At 36.2% G+C, this 20369-nt stretch overlaps 1 protein-coding gene across 1 annotated transcript in view; it reads right to left on the bottom strand.

Annotated features, from left to right (window-relative positions):
• Positions 1 to 16487: 16487 nt before the first annotated feature.
• Positions 16488 to 20369, bottom strand: part of vwa8 (von Willebrand factor A domain containing 8) — a 146785-nt gene continuing 142903 nt past the window's right edge. Inside the window, exons 42-44 of the mRNA XM_055215439.2 lie at positions 18219 to 18317; positions 17522 to 17760; positions 16488 to 16884 (exon numbers count right to left, since the gene is read on the bottom strand). Of these exons, the coding sequence (XP_055071414.2) occupies positions 16776 to 16884; positions 17522 to 17760; positions 18219 to 18317 (447 nt within the window). The 3' untranslated portion in view covers positions 16488 to 16775. The remainder of the gene's footprint in view (positions 16885 to 17521; positions 17761 to 18218; positions 18318 to 20369) is intronic.

Here is a 20369-nt window from a genome sequence, read left to right on the forward strand (position 1 = left end):
CTTTGCAGTACAAAGTGAATAACATTACCAAAATAACCAACATAAACAACTGGTTTACATCAGAATAAGTTAAAGCACACTTTCAGTTGTGTAGATGTAGTAACTATATCGTTACGCTAATCCGTAAACGAACACAAATTTCATAAGCAGCAACACACTGTTTCATCAAAGTAGAATATCTGAATCCATCACAATACAAACATATTGCGTACCTAATAAACAGTGCAATGACCCTTTCAGACCCTTTGAGGAGACTTTTAACCAGTATAACTAAAAATGTTTTTGGATCAAATCAGATATCCTGCCTTTAAAGAACCGTTTCTTTTATATCTTTTTATAATCTAAAGAATATCTTTTTACTGTAAAGAACCAAAGATTCAGACAGATTTTTTTTATTTAACAGGAAAAAAAACATTTAGAAATTTTAACACCACATGAGGGTGAACTGAACAGAGTTCATTTTGGGGGAACTAAACAATATTTTTTTAAACATTCAAGACAAAAATCACCATTCACAAAATCATAAAAGGAAAATAAAGGTTACACAAGGCTGAAGGAATGTTACTGAGAGGATTTAGGGACAATGTTAAATTCAGTCCAAGACATCTGTTTGTGTCACGTGATGTGACACAAGTGCATTTAGGAAGCTGCTGTGTTCTGGCAGAATCAGAGAGTGAACTGTATGGACGAACTCTCTACACGCTCCCCAGCACAAGACCAAAAAACACCATCCAACCTTCACCATCATCAGCCTGACACATAAAGGCAAATTCATAGTGATCCAACAAATGTGCTTGTTGGAGTTTGTTGAGTCAGTGTGAAAACCTTGTTGTCAGTTTTTGGATCAAAGTAAATAAGACTTTAGAATGATGGGATTGATTGGAATTGGTTGGAGTCGGAGCCTTAAAGGACCGCTAATCTAGGTGTTTTCAGCATTTTCTGGTATCCCCAGAATGTGTCTGTAAAGTTTTAACTCAAAATACACCATAGATCTTTCATTATGTGATGTTGAACATGGCCATTTGTGTCTGCAATGAAAAACGTGTTGTTTTTGTGTGTGTCTTTAAATGCAAAGAAAGCTTCTGTTCCCCTCCCCGTATGCAAAGTAGGAGGTAGAGCGTTTACAGGTCATGGGTGGGGCGTAAACAATGTGACATCACATTGCTAGGGGATCCCCAACAGCCTGTTTTGTGTGACTGTTGCGGTTTAAAGCAGATTACACAAACAAAAATAGATGGATTTGTATAATAACAGGATGTTTCTGACACACATGGCGACTCTTTTTCTGACATTTAAAAGTGCATTTTTTTAGGTTGGGGGCTTTAAGATAAAACACAACTATGACAGCTGCACCCAACGATTCTGTGCATCACTGCGCAGCACCCTTAGCAACTTAAATGTGTGAAACATTTTGATGCTGTTCACAGACAATCAGGGACTAGGAAGGCTTTTAGGGAATTTACTTCATGAAAGTTGCGCTGATACATATTTTTTGCAATGAGGTACTCAAGGCTAGTGCTGCATTGTAAATAATTCACGATTGTAAATAAACAACACCGTTCAGCTGTGACTTCACAATAATACAGCACGGCCTGTCATACCTTTGCATAATCTAATCGTCATCTAACTTTCCTTTTTTTTTTTTATGAAATACACTGCACATGACTATTCAAATACATGAGCATCCAAATTACTGATAGTGGATGAACATCACTGTTAAAGGGACACTCCACTTTTTTTGAAAATATGCTCAGCAGGCATAGTGATATTACACACTGCCCAAAAATAGTCCTCTGCTATTGAAAGTTACTAAGGGGACTATTTTCGGGCATTGCGCAAGATCATGGAACGGCAGCATAGTCATTGATTATTACGCCAGAATGAGAGTATAGTTTCTTAGCCATATCTGCTTAGAAAATCACAACTTTTAATTTTCCGTCGATCTTAGTACACAATGTAACTACACAAGAATCAAGTTTTAAAAAAATGACTTTCTTACTTAGTATTTTTGTCTTGTTTTCAATAGAATAATTCTTTAAATTAAGGTGTTTTTTCTTGATGAGCAAAATGACCTAAGTAAATAAGTCTAAGTAGTTTTAAGACAAATAATATACAATTTAAGTGAAATTGTCCTTAAAACAAGCAAAATTATCTGCCAATGGGGTTAGAAAAAAAATTGTGAAATAAGATTTCTTTTTTCTTAAGCACTTAATTCAAGTCAAATTTTCTCACCCCATTGGCAGATATTTTTGCTTGTTTTAAGCATAAATTCACTTAAATTGTATATTTTTTGTCTAAAAACTAGTATTATTTTCTTAGGTCATTTTGCTCATCAAGAAAATACATCTTGATTTAAGAATTTTTAGATATTTCTACTGAAAACAAGACAAAAATACTAAGTAAGAAAGTCATTTTTTTGCAGTGCAGACCCGGAGATCAGCTGAATGGATTTCAAAATTGTAAAAATCAAATGTTTATCTTTAGGGGAGCTGGAAAATGAGCCTATTTTCCAAAAAAGTGGAGTGTAACTTTAAGACTTTACAAGCTGGAGGCAAAAGACAGAATAATTTAGATGTCCTGCTCCTTTTTGCAGTTTATGATGGTTTAATAAGGTAGCACACTGCAAAAAATGACTTTCTTACTTATATTTTTGTCGTTTTCAGTAAAAATATAAAAAAATCTTAAATTAAGATGTTTTTTTCTTGATGAGCAAAATGACCAAGGAAAATAAGTCTAGTTTTTAGTAAAAAATATAAACTTTAAGTAAATTAGCGCTTAAAACAAGCAAAAAAATCTGTTTTACTTTTTTCATAAACAATTCCAGAAATTTTTTTTTTTATTTCATTGGCAGATTTTTTTTAGCTTGTTTTAAGCATAAATTTACTTACATTTGATATTTTTTGTCTAAAACTAGACTTATTTTCCTAGGTCATTAATTAATAATTTTTATATATTTTTACTGAAAACAAGACAAAAATAAATTTAATTTTTTTGCAGTGCAATGACAGATCATACACACCTGATCAGCACAACGCACCCACACACACACACACGCAGATACACACACTCATAATCCTATCCTAACAGTTATGATGGATATAGTCAGTGCTGACACATTTCCTACACCACATGACCATTTCTCTAAAAAAAAATTTTTGCCTGATAATGGAAAATGAGACAACAGCTGTTGTTGAAAACTTATTACACAGTTTAAAAGTATTCTTGAAAAATGTCATGTTTTTTTCCATTGTCACTGCTTTAACTCGATTAGTCTGAAGGCCTTGTTTGAAGCTTAGCATTCATATAAGAAATACATAACTTATTAACAAGCAGCTAACCTGTAACACCAGATCTGATTTACATTCGCTGAACAAATTTAAAGACACATCAAGATTATTTTCTGTTTTTCTAAATGTACTAGTATGTGCTTAAAGTCGCCATGAAACGGAAGTAGCAATTGCCTTATTTTCCCTGTGGTGACGTATATCCGAATGAAACGGCTTTTGAGATGAAATAAGGCAGGGCTGGATTCGAATTTGTCCATCGAGATCTGATTGGATCGTTTGAAGTTGGGTCATGTTGCTAATTGCTAATCGCTGCGATGTTCTCCCGGACCCCGCCCACCTGCCATACTTTTGACTGTGTTTGTGAAGGTAGTGAAGAGAGATCGTTTTGAGGAGGGGGGGATTTGCATTTTTGATTAAAGATTATGAGCACACACAAATTTTTAAAAAAATAATGAAGCTCACAGATAAGTCATTTGTTAATAATACCACAATATTAAAAAAATATATGTAGTTTTTTCATTTCAATTTCATTGCGACTTTAAAGTAACAGTTCATGCCAAAATAAAGCAATAAACCCCAAGAAGCAGTGGGTTACCAGTGCATTTTATAACAGCTAAGGGGCGTTGTTAGGCACGTATAAACATAAGATATCAAATGAAAGAACAGTCCATCCGCTTTCCAACAACATCAAAAAACCTTTCATCCTACCTTCATTTGTTGTCTAATCAGTTATCACCTCTCAAATTTTCAGCTAAATGCGGAGATAATTCCATTTTTGTGAGGAACTTTGTAAGAGATCAGATTCAGAGCCTGATCAAAACACACGCTAAATCCACCACAACGCTGTTGTGTCGAGTGAATGCCTCAGTGTTTAAGTTGGGTAAGATTGCCCTCTAGTGGATAATAGCGGAAATATCAATAAGACAAAAAAACTTCAGAGAACGTTTTCTCTTTATTGATGAAATGTTTTATTTATTGACATTTATCTGGATATCGCCATAATTGTGCAAAGGTAGAAAAATTAAAAAATGATTAAAAACTGTGGTGTTTATTTTCATAAATCAATACGCAGCAACAGTGGCGCAGTGATACTTGTGATGCGGTCTGAACCGTGGGTTTACCGGGGTATTTTATCACGGCTTAGAACGCGTTTCAACCAATCAGAATGAAGAACCAGAACGAGTCGTTTTATAATGAAAATTAGACCATATTTTACTTTTATCTTAGGTGTACATGACTTTCTGCTTTCAGCCAAACACAGTCAGAGTTATAATAAATAATATCCTGGCTCTTTTCAGCTTTATAATAGCCAGTGTTGCCAACTATTTTCAGTGTAAAGTAGCTAAAGCTTGCTTGGAAAGTCACTAAATTACGTCATTAGCATAACACTGACGTCATCACGTCGTATTTGAATTCTTACTACATTGGCTTTTTCACGTTTCTCTTTCTCTATGAACGATCACAAATGTAATTTTAATACACATGAATGCATAATCCCTGCTTCTGTTCTAACGAAATATGTTCATGTTTAAAATATGTCCAAATAGTACAGTTTTAAAACATATGAGGATAAACTGATAAATGATGGGAAACGTTGTTTTGCAGGTAACTTGTATAGCTAATTAAAGCGTCAACTCCGTTCACTTTGTCTGTTCTGAATGTGCTGCTTACTCAAATACATTTATTTTTGTACAGTGATTTATTTCATTAAAAGAACATTTATTTACATCCCGCCATGTAAGCCATCGCGGGATCAGGCAGCTCCGACTTCCCGCATGCACAATTATGCCGTCTGGACGCGAAAAGATGTACAACATCTCCTGCCCTGATTGCAGCTGGGAGAGACTCTGCTGCTCTGCTGCGCGAGGACTAGGCCACCTGTGAGTGCTTTGGGATGGGGGTGGAGCCCACGGAGGCAGCTGTAGCTGCTCGTTGAGAAGAGTGAATACGTGCTTTCAAGTCACAAAGTCTCAAAAAGTCTCCAACAACGCCAGAAAAAGTCGCTAGATTTGTCGCTAGTCGCTTTTTAAAAAATAAGTCGCTGAAGGGGTCTGAAAAATCGCTAAATCTAGCGACAAAGTCGCCAAGTTGGCAACACTGATAATAGCATTGGATAGTGTCCAATTTTAAGCTACAAAAATCACATCCATCGATCGAATCTAATTTATACCATCCGGTTAGAAAATGTCTTATGAGGTAAAGCGATTGGTTTTTGTAGTCCCAGGTCAGCAACAAACTCAAGTTTGAATAATAAATGTTTCCTTAAAAAAAGCATTGCTTCATCTCAAAAGACATTTAATAATGTTAATAAAGGTAAAACTGAAATGGTCTCTTATTTTTTCTACTTTTTGCTTTACTACTGTAGGTGATTCAATGAAGGTGAAGGTCAGCCCTTCCTTACAGCTCCAATATAACCCCACAGACCCGTCCACAATAGACACTTTCTCTTTCTAACACTTCCAGTATCAGATGCATAACGTAGCATGTTAGCAGAGGTACATTTGATCGAAATCCTGCCAAACAAAAAGCACAAGCATGCTCGCACATGCCTGCCTGTGTAAAGTGTATATTAGCAGACCCCATTTAGCGTGCGAGTGCTCTGTTAGTAGCTGTAAATAGAGTACAGTGTTCATGTAGAGGTCACATTCCTACAGGACAGGGTTTCCCAACCACTGTGCCGTGACAGGTTGTTAGGAACATAAATAAATAATGCACTGCAAAATTGATACAAATTAGTTTACTGTATATGCAAATTAGTTGTTTTATCATCACCCACTAACCGCTCTAGCTGCCTGTAACGTCATTGCGTTCCTAAATGACATTTCCAAGTATACACATAGATAAAGTGCCCCTTTCAAACAGTTCAATCGCAGACGCATGATACAGTATGTCCGCTGATATTGAAAATGTCGTACTAGAAAATAATAAAAACTAGTTAAAGATTTGTCCTTCAGGTTGATAAATCAACAGACATAAGTGGCCTGTTAGCAAATGTGCACTCTGCAGATTGTGAGAATTTTTTTTTTTTTTTTTGAAAGGAGTTGCGGTCAAAGACAATAGGAGACAAAAAAATGTGTGTTATCAGATTATACTGAACAAGGAGGTCTAAAATAGGAAAACTGTAGGTGTGTATGGAGCAGCATCCACGACCGGGCCTATACCAAGGAATTTGTCAGCAGGGTGAAAGAGTCAAATCCAAACACCGTTTTTTTTTTTTTTGCATCACAAGGCACTTGTTGCCAAGATGTTACCAAACGAGTTATCAGATGTGTTGAATAGTGCAGTGCGGATTGTCCATTTTGTAAAAACAAGACCTTGGAAAAGCCACGTTACTGTATGTAAAGAGATGGGGGCAGACCATAAAACTTTATTACAGTACTTCATACATGTGAAGCCTTTAACTGGTTGCGAGACCCATTTAGCTTATCTAGAATTGATAACGCAAATGGACCGGGCTTGAAAATTGCTTTCAGTGATCTGGCTTTAAATGTAACAATAACTCTTTATTGCACAATTAAACTGTGTATCATCACAAATCCACCACACATCACAAGACCAATCGCTTCCCCACCTTTAATGAAAATGTGCTATCTGATACAAGAAATGTGTTGCAAGAAATGTATTGCAAAATATTAAAGTAATGCTTATTTATTTATAATTAACATTTTTTTTTTTAGTTGCAATAGCCGCGTGATGCACCAGCATGACCTTGCGTATTACGTGATCACGTCGAAGGGTCACGCATGAAGTATGCGAAACTACCGCTCCAGTGTTTACAAGTGTGGAGAAAAAGTTCTGACGTTGTTGTATGTGGAATGATACTAATTAATGTCTTTGTGTCAGTTTATTAAAACAGTTTGCAAATGTGCGTTCACGAACATAATGTTTGACCTTTTGACGTGATTACATAATATGTAAGGTTGTGCTGGCACATCACACAGCTAGTGCAAGATGAGAAATTGTGGTTTAAAAGGGCATATTTACATTTTTCCTACCGAAAATGACGATGGTTTGCTATATGATACCCTTATGACTCAATTGGGATCGTTTAGAGTCATTTGAAGCTGCATTGAAACTGCAATTTGCATTTAAACTGTGAACTCTTGAGGTCCAACAAAGTCTATTAAATTGAGAATGTTTTCCTCAAAAAACTTAATTTCTTGTTGACTGAACAAAGAAAGACATCAACATCTTAGATGACATGGGGGTGAGTAAATTATCTGGATTTTTTTTTTACGAAAGTGGAATAATCCTTTAATGCATTTACAAAGAACAAAACTATGTAGTTATGCAACACATATATTTTATTGCAAATAATGTAATATTGTAATGGCTTATTGTTTAAAAAAAAAACTTGACGATAAATTGAAAGAGGTCATGTATAAACATTCACCTGTGAATCAAACAAGCACAGGTCATCCCTTGTAGGTATTTCAAAATATAGGTGTTTACCTGTGCCTTGCACAGTAAATGACAGAACAGAGTTAACATAAGGATTTAAGGTACTTATTTGTGACACAGGTATTTTGTAATGTGTTTTGACATCACATAAACAGAACACCCCATTGTTTCAACATGACAATTTATTATTGTATTATGGGAATACTGCAGTCAATGGATGGGTTTGAAATAAAGAAACACGTAATGCAAATCATTGCCAAACATCAACTGAGTAAAATTTCACAGCTGGTACAGCTAATGTACTTGTTCTTTGTAATAAACTGTACTTTACACACAACATTTTTATTTGCCGGTACTTCTTTCTATTTACTGTAAAGCTGCTATAATATGATGCAAAATCTGATGTTACTAACACACAATGAGAAACAAAACAAGGTTTGGGTTTTCTCATTTTACTTAGATTACTCTAACAATGTTTAGTTCCTAAAGTTAGCTTAATTGATAGAGCAATGGTTATGGGTTCAAACCCCACACATACACTGTTAAACTAAGATTTGTTACACTTAAAAAAGAAAGTTTCATTTTCAAGTGTTCATTAGTTGACTCAATATTTTTAAGTTGAATTAACTCATAAGTTTAAGACAGCCTGAACACTTGAACCAACAAATCTTATGTAGGGGAGAGCGGGGCACAAACTAACGCTTTTTGACTTTGGATTTATAATTAAAAATGTATACATGGTGGTCATAAAGGGATGGAGGCTGTGGCATTTAAACGATGCACAATTGGCACTAACGGGCCAAAAGTGTGCCAAGAAATCATCCCCCACACCATTACACCACCACCACCAGCCTGCACAGTGGTAACAAGGCATGATGGATCCATGTTCTCATTCTGTTTACACCAAATTCTGACTCTACCATCTGAATGTCTCCACAGAAATAGAGACTCATCAGACCAGGCAACATATTTCCTGTCTTCAACTGTCCAATTTTGGTGAGCTCATGCAAATTGTAGCCTCTTTTTCCTATTTGTAGTGGAGATCAGTGATACCCGGTGGGGTCTTCTGCTGCTGTAGGCCATCCGCCTCAAGGTTGTGCGTGTTGTGGCTTCACAAATGCTTTGCTGCATACCTCGGTTGTAACGAGTGATTATTTCAGTCAAATTTGCTCTTCTATCAGCTTGAATCAGTCGGCTCATTCTCCTCTGACCTCTTGAATCAACAAGGCATTTTCGCCCACAGGACTGCACCATATTGGATGTTTTTTCCTTTTCACGCCATTCTTCGTAAACCCTAGAAATGGTTGTGCCTGAAAATCCCAGTAACTGAGCAGATTATACTCAGACTGGCCCGTCTGGCACCAACAACCATGCCACGCTTAAAATTGCTTAAATTACCTTTCTTTCCCATTCTGACATTCAGTTTGGTGTTCAGGAGATTGTCTTGAACAGGACCACACCCCTAAATGCATTGAAGCAACTGCCATGTGATTGGTTAATTAGATAATTGCATTAATGAGAAATTAAACAGGTGTTCCTAATAATCCTTTAGGTGAGTGTGTGTTGTGTATTTGTTAATACGTTATCCCTTCAAATTGGTTTGAATAAAGCACTTTTAATCTGTGCACTGTTGCAAAGCCGCTTTACAGAAAGCATTTGAACTCAAGAAGACGTTTAATGCTCATGAAGTATTGAATTCTGGGCAACTCATTTGGTTCTAGAGAAGAGCTTATGTGGAATGGAAAGTGCTGTCAAAGATCACCGTCTCTCTTTGAGCATGCGTCCAACGTCTGGAGAGACCTGAGATGAAAGAGAGACGCAAGGACCAAAATAAAGTTTATTTACAGAGCGAGACTTTGGAGAGGTGAACAGCGTGTCATTTTAATGGTACGCTTTTAGGAGATGAATGAAAGATTGTTATGATGTTGTGGCTAAAGAGCACAGTCAAACCCACCAACATAGCACTTGAGATGTAGAAATACTCAAATATTTAGGAGTTACATGTAATGAGTTGTTCCAGTATCAAATCCAGTGAATCTGCACACACTTTACAGACAAGCACAAATCTCTGTTTATTGAATTATATTACAGTACAACATATTATATCAAAAAACAGACCACATGAAAATCAAAGGATAAGATGCAGACAATTACAACATACACATTCAACAGCAATTACTGTACCAACTTTAAAACAAACCACAAAGTTAGACTTTAATGGTTTGGTTGCGAGTCATTACATTGTTTTTACAAGACATTTTGGTGTTATGATACGGTTAAGTATGTTAAGTACTAAATAAAGACAGAACCAGGTTTCTGTGTGCTTGAATGAATTATAATGATTCATATATTCACAATGAATTAGACTGAAGTCTTGGCACACAACTCAAGTTGAGTACGTGACGGCAGCACATGTGTATTTTGGCTACCGCAGACAGAAACAACAGCACATGTCTGTGAACACACACGCTTAGCATTTCTGCTCTTGAAAGCTTCACACCTTTTGCCGTGCATTCTGGGATTGTCCCATCAATGGATACCTGTGATGCTTGGACAAAAATATATCTAAGACAGTGCCTATCATGCATTGAAAGTACCCATGTAGGCATCTAACTAGGTTTCGGAAAAAGTTGATAGAAACATTCAGTCAAGCCCAGTCTGACTCTCTCTTCCTGTTCTCCAAATTTTAAGTCATCCAGCGAGGCAGATTCTATAAATTACATCCACACTTTCTCCTTGGCAACATCTTGGGTAACGGGAGTCAGGCGCTGGATTCCTCAGCGCAGTGTGAGGGACAGGGAGACGGGAGCGGGCGTCAGCGGGTCCCGCAGGACAGGAAGGGAAACGACTACACTGTTGACATTGATGTAGCACTTGGAAAACATGCATCTCGGTGAGGACTAACTACTGTAGTTTGCGTAAGCAGTGAAGAAGCAGTGTGGTCAGGTGGGCAACATTCCAAACTCATACAGCTCTGCTAACATTGGCCTGGTACAGTACAGAGGTCAAATATGACAGGAAGTCAAAAATAAATCTTTCCTTCAAGTTCCCTCATGAGCACAGGATGTACAGAAAGCTATAATCTCTACTGAGATAAAAATATCAACATCTTTTGTGCTCATGATGTTGATGTTTAACTTCTAGACATGTTTTTCTCAGGATTGTAAAACACTGAATCAGAACTGAATTGACAACCTAACTTAGCTAAAATTAAATAAAAATAAACTATTTGTGATGGTAAGTGTAAGGAAAAAAATTAAGTTTACTTTAAGTAAAGATAAAATCTATTTTAAGAACCAACTTAAAATCGTTCAGTTAACATCGCAGAAGATTTCCAGTTCCATGCATTGCATAAGATTGTTTAAAGGAAAACACCACAGTTTTCAATATTTTACTATGTTGTTACCTCAAGATAAATTAATACATACCTATCTTTTTTCAATGCGTGCACTTAATCTTTTTACAGTGAGTCGTGAAAATGTTAGCATTTAGCCTAGCCCCATTCATTCCTTAGGATCCAAACAGGGATGAATTTAGACGCCACCAAACACTTCCATGTTTTCCCTATTTAAAGACTGTTACATGAGTAGTTACACGAGTAAGTATGGTGGTACAAAATAAAACGTAAAAAAGAGAACTATATTGTATGGTGGAAGAGCACTTAGTTTGCAGCACCTCGACCTCGGGTGCAGCAATATTGACGGAAATTTGAGCGAGAAGGGGAGTAGTTAGGAGTGATGATGTTATTGCATGCAGAGGTCGAAGTGCTGCAAACTAAGTGCTCTTCCACCATAGTTCAAATTTTTTATCTGCTTAAAAATCGCAACGTTTTATTTTGTCCCACCATAATTACTAGTGTAACTACTCGTGTAACAGTCTTTAAATAGGGAAAACATAAAAGTGTTTGGTGGCTTCAAAAATTCATCCCTGTTTGGATCCTAAGGAATGAATGAGGCTAGGATAAATGTTACACATTCACAACGCACTGTACAAAGATTAAGTGCACGCATTGAATAAAGATGGGTGTGTATTAATTCATCTAAGTTGAGGTAAGAACATAGTAAACTATTTAAAAAACTGTGGTGTTTTCCTTTAATTCAGGTATGTTGAAATAAATATTATTTTAAGCATTTTAATCAAAATAAGAATATAAAGAGATTTCTTAATGTTCAGTTTTTCATTCAGTTTGATTTTTAAGAGTTTTTGTCACATTGTTGGATTTTAATAGGATTTCATTGTGCAAAGCAGAGCATTAAAGGAATTGAATTCAAGTCAAATAAAATGTAAAGAAATGCATAAATGCTGCCAATATCTTTTAATAATTAATTACTCCTAAACATGTTATCATACATACTTCATACATGGGTTATTACAATACATGATTACATAATTAATAATCAGTGTTTGCCACATACAGACTTGCTAAATAAAGTAAATTTCTGTCATTCCAATTCCAATTTATATACATGGCCAATTCAATTTGAATTTCTTCTCATGACTTAGAACCAAGTCTACCGAGAAATTCTCAGAGTAAAGTGACTTTATTTTGGAAATCTCTGTGATAGGATGGCTGAGGAATGTAATGTGAAATAGCACTTGAGGTTCTGGTTTCTCAGGATTAAAAGAAATGTATAAGTCTTGAAAGATGGGCGTCAGTAATGTGTGGCTGAATCTCTCTCTCATCTCAGTCGCTCTCATGAGTTGAAGTTTAAAATAAGAGGTGTTCAGAGAAACACTGGGAAATTCCCAACAAACATGATGAATGGAGGCTCTTACTGTACATATAAAGAAAACAACAGTTTACTATACACACCTCATGTACTAATAATATACTCGTAATCACTCGGGCTGGGTGATATATTTGATGACATCTTGAAGATGATATTGAAAATAGTTTGAATACATTTTAATTTAAATTAGTTGTTACAAGTCCCTTTAGGGAACCATGTTTAACACATCCGGGTAGTCATTTCTACTTGAATGCACTCTTAAAACGAATGTGTTAAATTAACACATCTTGTGTCTAGTTAAGGACAACACATCTAGTGTGTTGTCCTTAATTTAACACATCTCTGTGTTATTTTTAGAACAACACCCTTTGTGTTGTTTTAACACATCTTGTGTTGTCCCTTTTATTTATATGAAGGGTGTGTTAATTTTAACACATTGCTTTGTGTTAAACTATTTAACACATTATGTGTTGTTTTTAACACATTATGTGTCATTTCGTGCTGATTTAGAGTTCATATAAATAAAAGGGACAACACAAGATGTGTTAAAACAACACAAAGTGTGTTGTACTAAAAATAACACAGATATGTGTTAAATTAAGGACAACACGCTGTGTTGTCCTTAACTAGACACAAGATGTGTTAATTTAACACATTCGTTTTAAGAGTGTGGGGAAAGACAGATATCTGTGCTAAAATCACAATTAAACAACAGATTTCTGACCAATCCTGACATCAACCGTACCATAACTTTAGCTTATTAAACTGAAATTGTGCTAAATAAAAAACACAATTTATCAGCTTCACTTCAGCTATTGCACATGAATACAAGTTGGCAACACAAGGGCCTTAGGTGACTCTGTAAAGAGACCCTCACCCGCACAACCGTCTTAAACAGGTCATATTATGACATTTTTTTAAGGTGTAAAATAAATATTTGGTGTCCCCAGAGTGCGTAAGTGAAGTTTTAGCTCAAGATACCCCACATATAATTAATTATAGAATGTTTAAATTGCCACTTTGTAGGCCTGAGCAAAAGTGTGCCGTTTTTGGGTGTGTCATTTAAAATGCAAATGAGCGGATGAAATGCAAACACTGATCACAATGATGGTAGTTTGTTGTAATTGACACTTAATTGTTCTGTCAAGTATTTTTTCTTTCTCTCTGCACTAAATGGCAGTGCTGTGGTTGGATAGTGCAGATAAAGGGGGCAGTATTATTGTAATTCGCCTTGCTACCTACCTCACAAAACAGGCGAAATCTGAATGACCTAATTTTTCACACGCTTGCAGAAAATGGCTTACTCAAATTAAGTTACTGGGTTCATCTTTATCACATTTTCTAGGTTGATAGAAGCACTGGGGACCCAATTATAGCACTTAAACATGGAAAAAGTCTGATTTTCACGCTATGACCCCTTTAATCGATTGTTGATGGGTTCTTTTGACATTGGCAACTTTATTTATGTAATGTAGCACAATTAAAACAGCACATGTTGACTAATGTGATTTACAATAAAATAATTTAAAAAAAATAAAAAATAAAAAACTAATTTTAACTGGAAGGTGGGATTTTCACAGTCAAAGCGGCCATATTGAGCGTTGCATTGTCCCCTATTCATAAGATTAGCAGTAACACATCTTGTTGATGCAATTCATGAAAACATTAGACTAGTCTGTGCCATCAATTTTAAAATGCTTTCTTGTCTCATAACTTGTGTAAGACTAAGACAGAAAAAAATTGGAAAAAAATTGACTTTGTATTGCCATTTGTCATATATTAAATTTTTTACTATATAATATTCCTGTGCACTATTAAAAATGATTAAATAGCACTTACAATTTAGCACAATAAAAATGTTTGTGTATCTAATAACTTGCATTAAACATGATTTTATTTATCAAAGGATCAGAAAATGGGTAACACTTTACAATAAGGTTAGTAAACATTAAATGCATTAACTAACATGAACAAACAATGTAAAATGTAGCTTCTCTGCATTTATTAATTCTTGTTGATGTTAGTTAATGCCAATACAGGCATTCATGTTACACTCTTAAAGTAAACATCACTTAATATTTTGTGTTTTGGACCAATGCTTAAAGAGTTTAGTTAATTTAACTTTTAAGCGTACAAAATCCATTAATCTAAAACATTTAAGTAAACTGAACTTAAAATTATTAGTACATGTTGTGAAGCATAATCCTTTGTGCCTGAATATTTTCAGCTTTTTCACAGAATAAAAACTGATTAGAACTTAAATATTTGTTAATAAAATGTAATATAGGTTTAAGCTTTTACATTATTGATGTTGTTTTGTTGTAAATTATTATTTGGTGAAATCACCATTCAGGTGATCAGTGTTTTCTACATGAACCCTGCTCAGCTCAGATTTTATTGTATTTCTTTCCGCAGTACTGACAATGCATGTCAAAAACACAGTTTTTCTATGTGTTTCTGTGAAGAATCACATTTATTCAATGATTGACATAAGGCCAGTCATGAATTTTGTGTTATAATACCATTTATATAAAGGAATTTAAAAAAAATCTTTGAACTTAATTAAAGGAACAGTATGTAGGATTGTGGCCAAAACTGGTATTGCAACCACAAAACTTGTGGCTAAAACTGGTACTGCAGCCACACAACTGGTGGTCAATACACAAAATGACAACATAAACATCAGTTGAGGGCTGCAAATCCACTTTTTAAATGACAATATCCTGGCCAGACCACTGATATAAGTATTTGAAATGAAAATTATTTCTTAATGTATAGTGACATATCAGGGCCATTTTATTATTAATTGATATACATTTCTTACATACTGTTCCTTTAAGTAAGTGGAGATGTTGGACAGAGCAATTCATATTACTAATTAAATTAAATTAAAATGAAGTTTACTGAACTTTGATTAACTTTTGATAAAGTTTTTTGTAATGGCAACTTGATTTGTCTGCTACACCAACTAAAGTTTCTATGTTAATACAACTTAACCTGTTTAGTTTTACCATGTGTAAAAACTAAAATTATTTTGTGCAACGGGTTTCCTCACAAATTTCTAGTAATGTCAACTAATTCAGGTTAAGAGTGTGGTTTATGGTGCATTAATTAATGTAAACAGTTTAAACGTTTGATTTTAATAATATATTAGTGAATGCCGAAATTAACATAAACTAAGGGGGTGTGCACACCAAAGCTTTTACGCCCGCGGCCGGCGCATGTTTTCAATTGTTTCCAATGGAAGCTCAGCGTTTTTCAAATAAGCCAGCAGCTAGCGGTTTTCTTTTCGGCACTTGGCGGTTTTTCCACGCTCAGAGTTGAAAAATATTCAACTTTGGGTAAAAAGCTCCCCTCGTCAATGTTAGTTCTCTCGCGGCCGTTCAATCACAGTGGAGGAGGGGCGGGACAAGTATCACAGCAACCAACCGTCTCACAGCTGACGTATCAGAGCTACCAAAGCGCTCAGCTGAAGAAAGCTGGCACTCAGCAGAAAAACAGCTGGCATTCGCCGTTGTCCAGGCGTTTTCAGCCGCGTTTAAAAGTTTTGGTGTGCACAACCCCTAAGATCAATAAATGCTCTAGAAATATAGTTCATTGTTAGTTCATGTTAGCTAATACAACCTTATTGTAAAGTGTTACCAGAAAATAATATGTATGAAATATTTAGGCTGTATATATCTGCAGGTATATCACCCAGCCCTGTACTGTATAGGCACTCAATAAAAACAATGCGCTCACCTGATTATTTTAAACATAACATTAGAAATGTACAAACTTAAAACATCATCTATCCACACTTTATGTACTGGCATACAGTTCAGTCCGTAAATATTAGAGAATTACTACAGATGTGTTCATACATAAAGTTGTCTATTGAGGCTACATTGAAGGCACACAGTCCTTTATTTTGAGTCGACTGTGATGGACTCTCTTGTTTAAAAAAACAAGATCCATTTTGGGTGGAAACAGATCAAAACCAGGCCTTTCCCCAATAACTAAATAAAAATGATATTGTGCTTAAAGAAAATAAGCCTATTTAAAGTTGCATGATTTTCAGTTTACCACATTTACCTTCAAAAACTGCTGTAATACTTTTATTTAAATAACTTTCCTTTTTACATTACAGTAATGACAATAAAATGCTTATTTGTCATGAGACAATCTCATAAGGCAAATAATGTTAAAGGTCCTAATAAAGGGTCCGTCTTCTTTAAGCAAAACATATTTTTTTTTAACTTTTCAGGGGGAAATGTGAACCAGGCGCTTAACTTTTTCTTAAGTTTCCCCCAAGTCGTTTACTAGATGCAGAGATTATCATGAGTTTCCTGAGATTCACCCAACCGCCGCTGTTCTCTCAGGCATTGGACAGCATGGTGGATGTGAAAATCTGCTGAAGGATTTGAGGAATCTGCTTGGTGTCCATGGCGACAAAAGAGCGTCCAGCCGGCAAGGTTCTCTGGAGCCTGGATGTCGGAGAAAGAGAAAAGATCCCCCCACATCAAACTTTAGCAATGCAAATGGGCTTTTTCTAGCGAGTTCCTATTCCTCCACGGGGGGACAATGGCTGTCATTCACGTTGGGGCTTTGATAAGATACGGGTCTTGGGAAAAGCCTGTCGGTGAAAGCAAAGTACCGCCCATGTCCTTTCACTTAAACTGCCGCCCCTCCCTTCTCACTAATCATTCCTTACTGTCACTTTGTCCTGTTTAAAATAAGGCACATGCTCTTTAAATCATGCCGATCATGAAAAGACCACCACAGTGGTGCCTTCAAGTTCTCCTCATGTGCCGTTTTCGACTAAAGACCCTGCGAATAATGCAAACAATACAACAAAGAGAGCTGTACATAAGCCTATAACTAACTTAAGGGCCATGCAAATTATACAAGCCGATAACATGCTCTCTTATAATTGTATTTTAAAGTCATTATGCTTGATTATAGCGCCCTTACCATCTTAGTCTTTGGTAAACATGCCTTGTTATCTTAGCAGGACCTTTAGAAAGGGATTTACTTTTACTCGCACAACCCTGCACATCTAATTCACGCTTAACATGCTAGCATTCACGACCGAGTCAATCTGCAACAGGACATTAAACTCACCTGTCCGCCTGGTCTCCTAGGGAACCGATAAAGATGGCAAAGGCATTGACCTGCGGGTTACTGGTGAGTGCACGCGCAAACCGCTCGGGACTGATCCCGTAGCGCTCCAAGTTGGCATCGCTCAACACTATGACAAAATGCTCATCGGCTTCTTCACGTGCCAGTTCCTTCACAGCGTGTTCGGTGCCCTCCAGAGTGTAGTCGCCACTCATGCAGAACTGCGAATGGGCATGCATAGTCTGAAGAAGTGGGCATACACCAGAAAAAAAAGAGTTATAATGCATATTCAGATTTCAGAGAGAACTGCATCAGAAAGCTTAGGCGGCAAATTAATCCTTCAGTTTCTTCCATTCACTTACTTAAAAAGTTTGTTGTGAAATTCAATTACTTCCATAACAAAAATGATGATGATCAGATAACCAAGGGGCTGAAACCTAACTAAGCACATTGCTTTAAAAATTTCAAGGCCCCGATTTGGCTGCAATCATGCGTCAGAGCATCTCGGTGACCCAACACCGAGTTTTAGGTTTGTGAATTTATGCTTGGCATTTTTCCCGATGCGGTCACAAAAAACAATAGGAGGAATTCTAGGAGAAATGTTTGCTACTACGTCAGCAGAAGTGAATGCATAGGGATTCCAAACAAAACAGGAAAGTAAGGTCAAACCTGCAGTAAGGGAATGGGCTCATTACTGTACCTTCAAAACCTTCAGCCTCTCCTTGTTGTTCTTGGGCACTTTGTCACATTTCACAAGTTCTATGTCGAATCCATCTCCTGAGTGTCCCGTAATGTCATACTGTAGAGGAAAACAACAGGAAAGAGTAGAGAGGTTAGCCCACAGTACCAGGAAAATAATCCTGGCAAACAAAGGTATGCAAAACAAACAGACTTGAAGAAAAGATTATTGGAAACTGGGCACCTTTGTGTGTTATTTTCAATATACTCCCCTTCAGATATATTAGGGAACAGACATAACAAAATAAAAATGAAACATCCGATGATGTAACTCTGTAGACATTTATGGCATTTTGAGTTACACTTATGAATCTACTAATAGTCAATAAAAGGAAGTTTCACAAGATCCGTTCCAGCACTGAATGTCCTTACAAACAATGCAGCTCCTGGCGGCATTGTCTTGTCTGAAAAGTCTAGAAGGTATTTCACCACAGGAAACATCTTTAAAATGCCAGTGGAGGAGATACATGAATTATAACTTCACACTTAAAATTGTGCTAAATAGCAAGCTCGTAATCATAGGGGAACCATTTTAAGTGCTATATAGCAGTGGTTCTCAAACGGGGGGCCGGGGCCCCCTGGGGGGCCCTGAGATGGTGCCATGTTGGGCCCCAGTTTTATGACATTTTATAAAATGCATTAAGTTATCATGAATTCTGTGTAATGAAACCTCAGAAAAATAACACTAGTAACTAACAGCACTAAATTGTATATTTGAATAACTTTTGGTTCATTCAAATTTTATGTTTTACAATGTTTTATGTCATAAATTTTCTGTCACTGTACACAAGGGGGGCCGCACGGCGAAAAAGTTTGAGAACCACCGCTATATAGCACCTATAAAGAACCCCCCGGGAGTCATATAGCACCACTATACTGTAGCACCAGATATGGTTCTATATAGCACAATATGATGCTACACAGGTACTATATGGCACTTCAAATAGTTCCTCTATGATTAAAGCCAGTGAAACAATTTTAGTGCAATTTAGCACCGTTTGTTTTTAGTGTGCACATTTCATCAGTATGTGTAGAAATCTCTATCTGGTGCATAATGCACATGCAAATTGCAAATAATTTTAATCTGAAAGGCTTTTACTCAGTTTCTGGAAGTCAGAGTTGGCAGCTGTTAGGTATTTTGTTATGTTATGTTGGCATATAAGAAGACAGATAATTATGTTAAATATACAAGAAGTACCGGTCAAGTTGACTCGTAGTATCTTGGGTAGGGTTGCACCAGTCGTTCGTAAGTTCTTACTTAAACTGGGACGTTAAGTCCAAACTAGAGGCTTAGTAACTACTAGCTAGTTTATAACTAACTCTTTACTTTATTCGGTTGCACCACTTGTTCTTAAGGCAGAACGTAGCTAGTAGGTCGTAAGCTCTCCGTAAAGTAATGCGTTGTCGCACAGAATGACGTCTATTTTTCTTAACCCAATCACAAGCCTTATAATAGGTAAACGGGAAATTGTCTGAACAGCACGTAATTTCAAACTCATTCTTGACTGGCCTAAACTGAAACACGTAAAAAAGACGTTAAAGGAAATGTTATTGAATTCAAAACATTACACATTTAATTGAAAATATCTATCCCACACATGGAGGAGAAAATTAACAGGAAAACATTTTAAATCTTATTTTAATTGATGGATACACAGAAAATTAAACGGTTCTTGAAAACTCGTTGACGAACTTGCGGCTCTTCATAATTTATTACGAGCTCATCGATGTAATATAATCTGGCTGACATCTTATTCCGACTGTTATTCATGGACGGAGGCTTCCGTAAATATTTAGTTACAATGTATTGTTATGTTTAAACTAAGTTTAATGGTGCAACGCAAAAACATTTAGTAGTGCGTAAGTTGTAACTTAGTGCCCATTTACGTCGTAACTAGGCTACGTTGTAACTTACACACAGCTGGTGCAACCGGCCACAGATGAGCAGTTGGTTCTTAGTTTTTTAGAGTTTCATTGGTGGTAATGTTTATTAGTGTTAAAGCCACAATATGTAAGATTTTCTTAATCAAATATCCAAAAAACACTTGCAGAGTATGATATATTTCATGGAGTTGTGTACTTACATTATCCCAAAAGTTCCCAAGGATTTGTG

Source organism: Misgurnus anguillicaudatus, chromosome 17, assembly GCF_027580225.2.
Source record: "Misgurnus anguillicaudatus chromosome 17, ASM2758022v2, whole genome shotgun sequence".
Taxonomy (NCBI): Eukaryota; Metazoa; Chordata; class Actinopteri; order Cypriniformes; family Cobitidae; genus Misgurnus; species Misgurnus anguillicaudatus.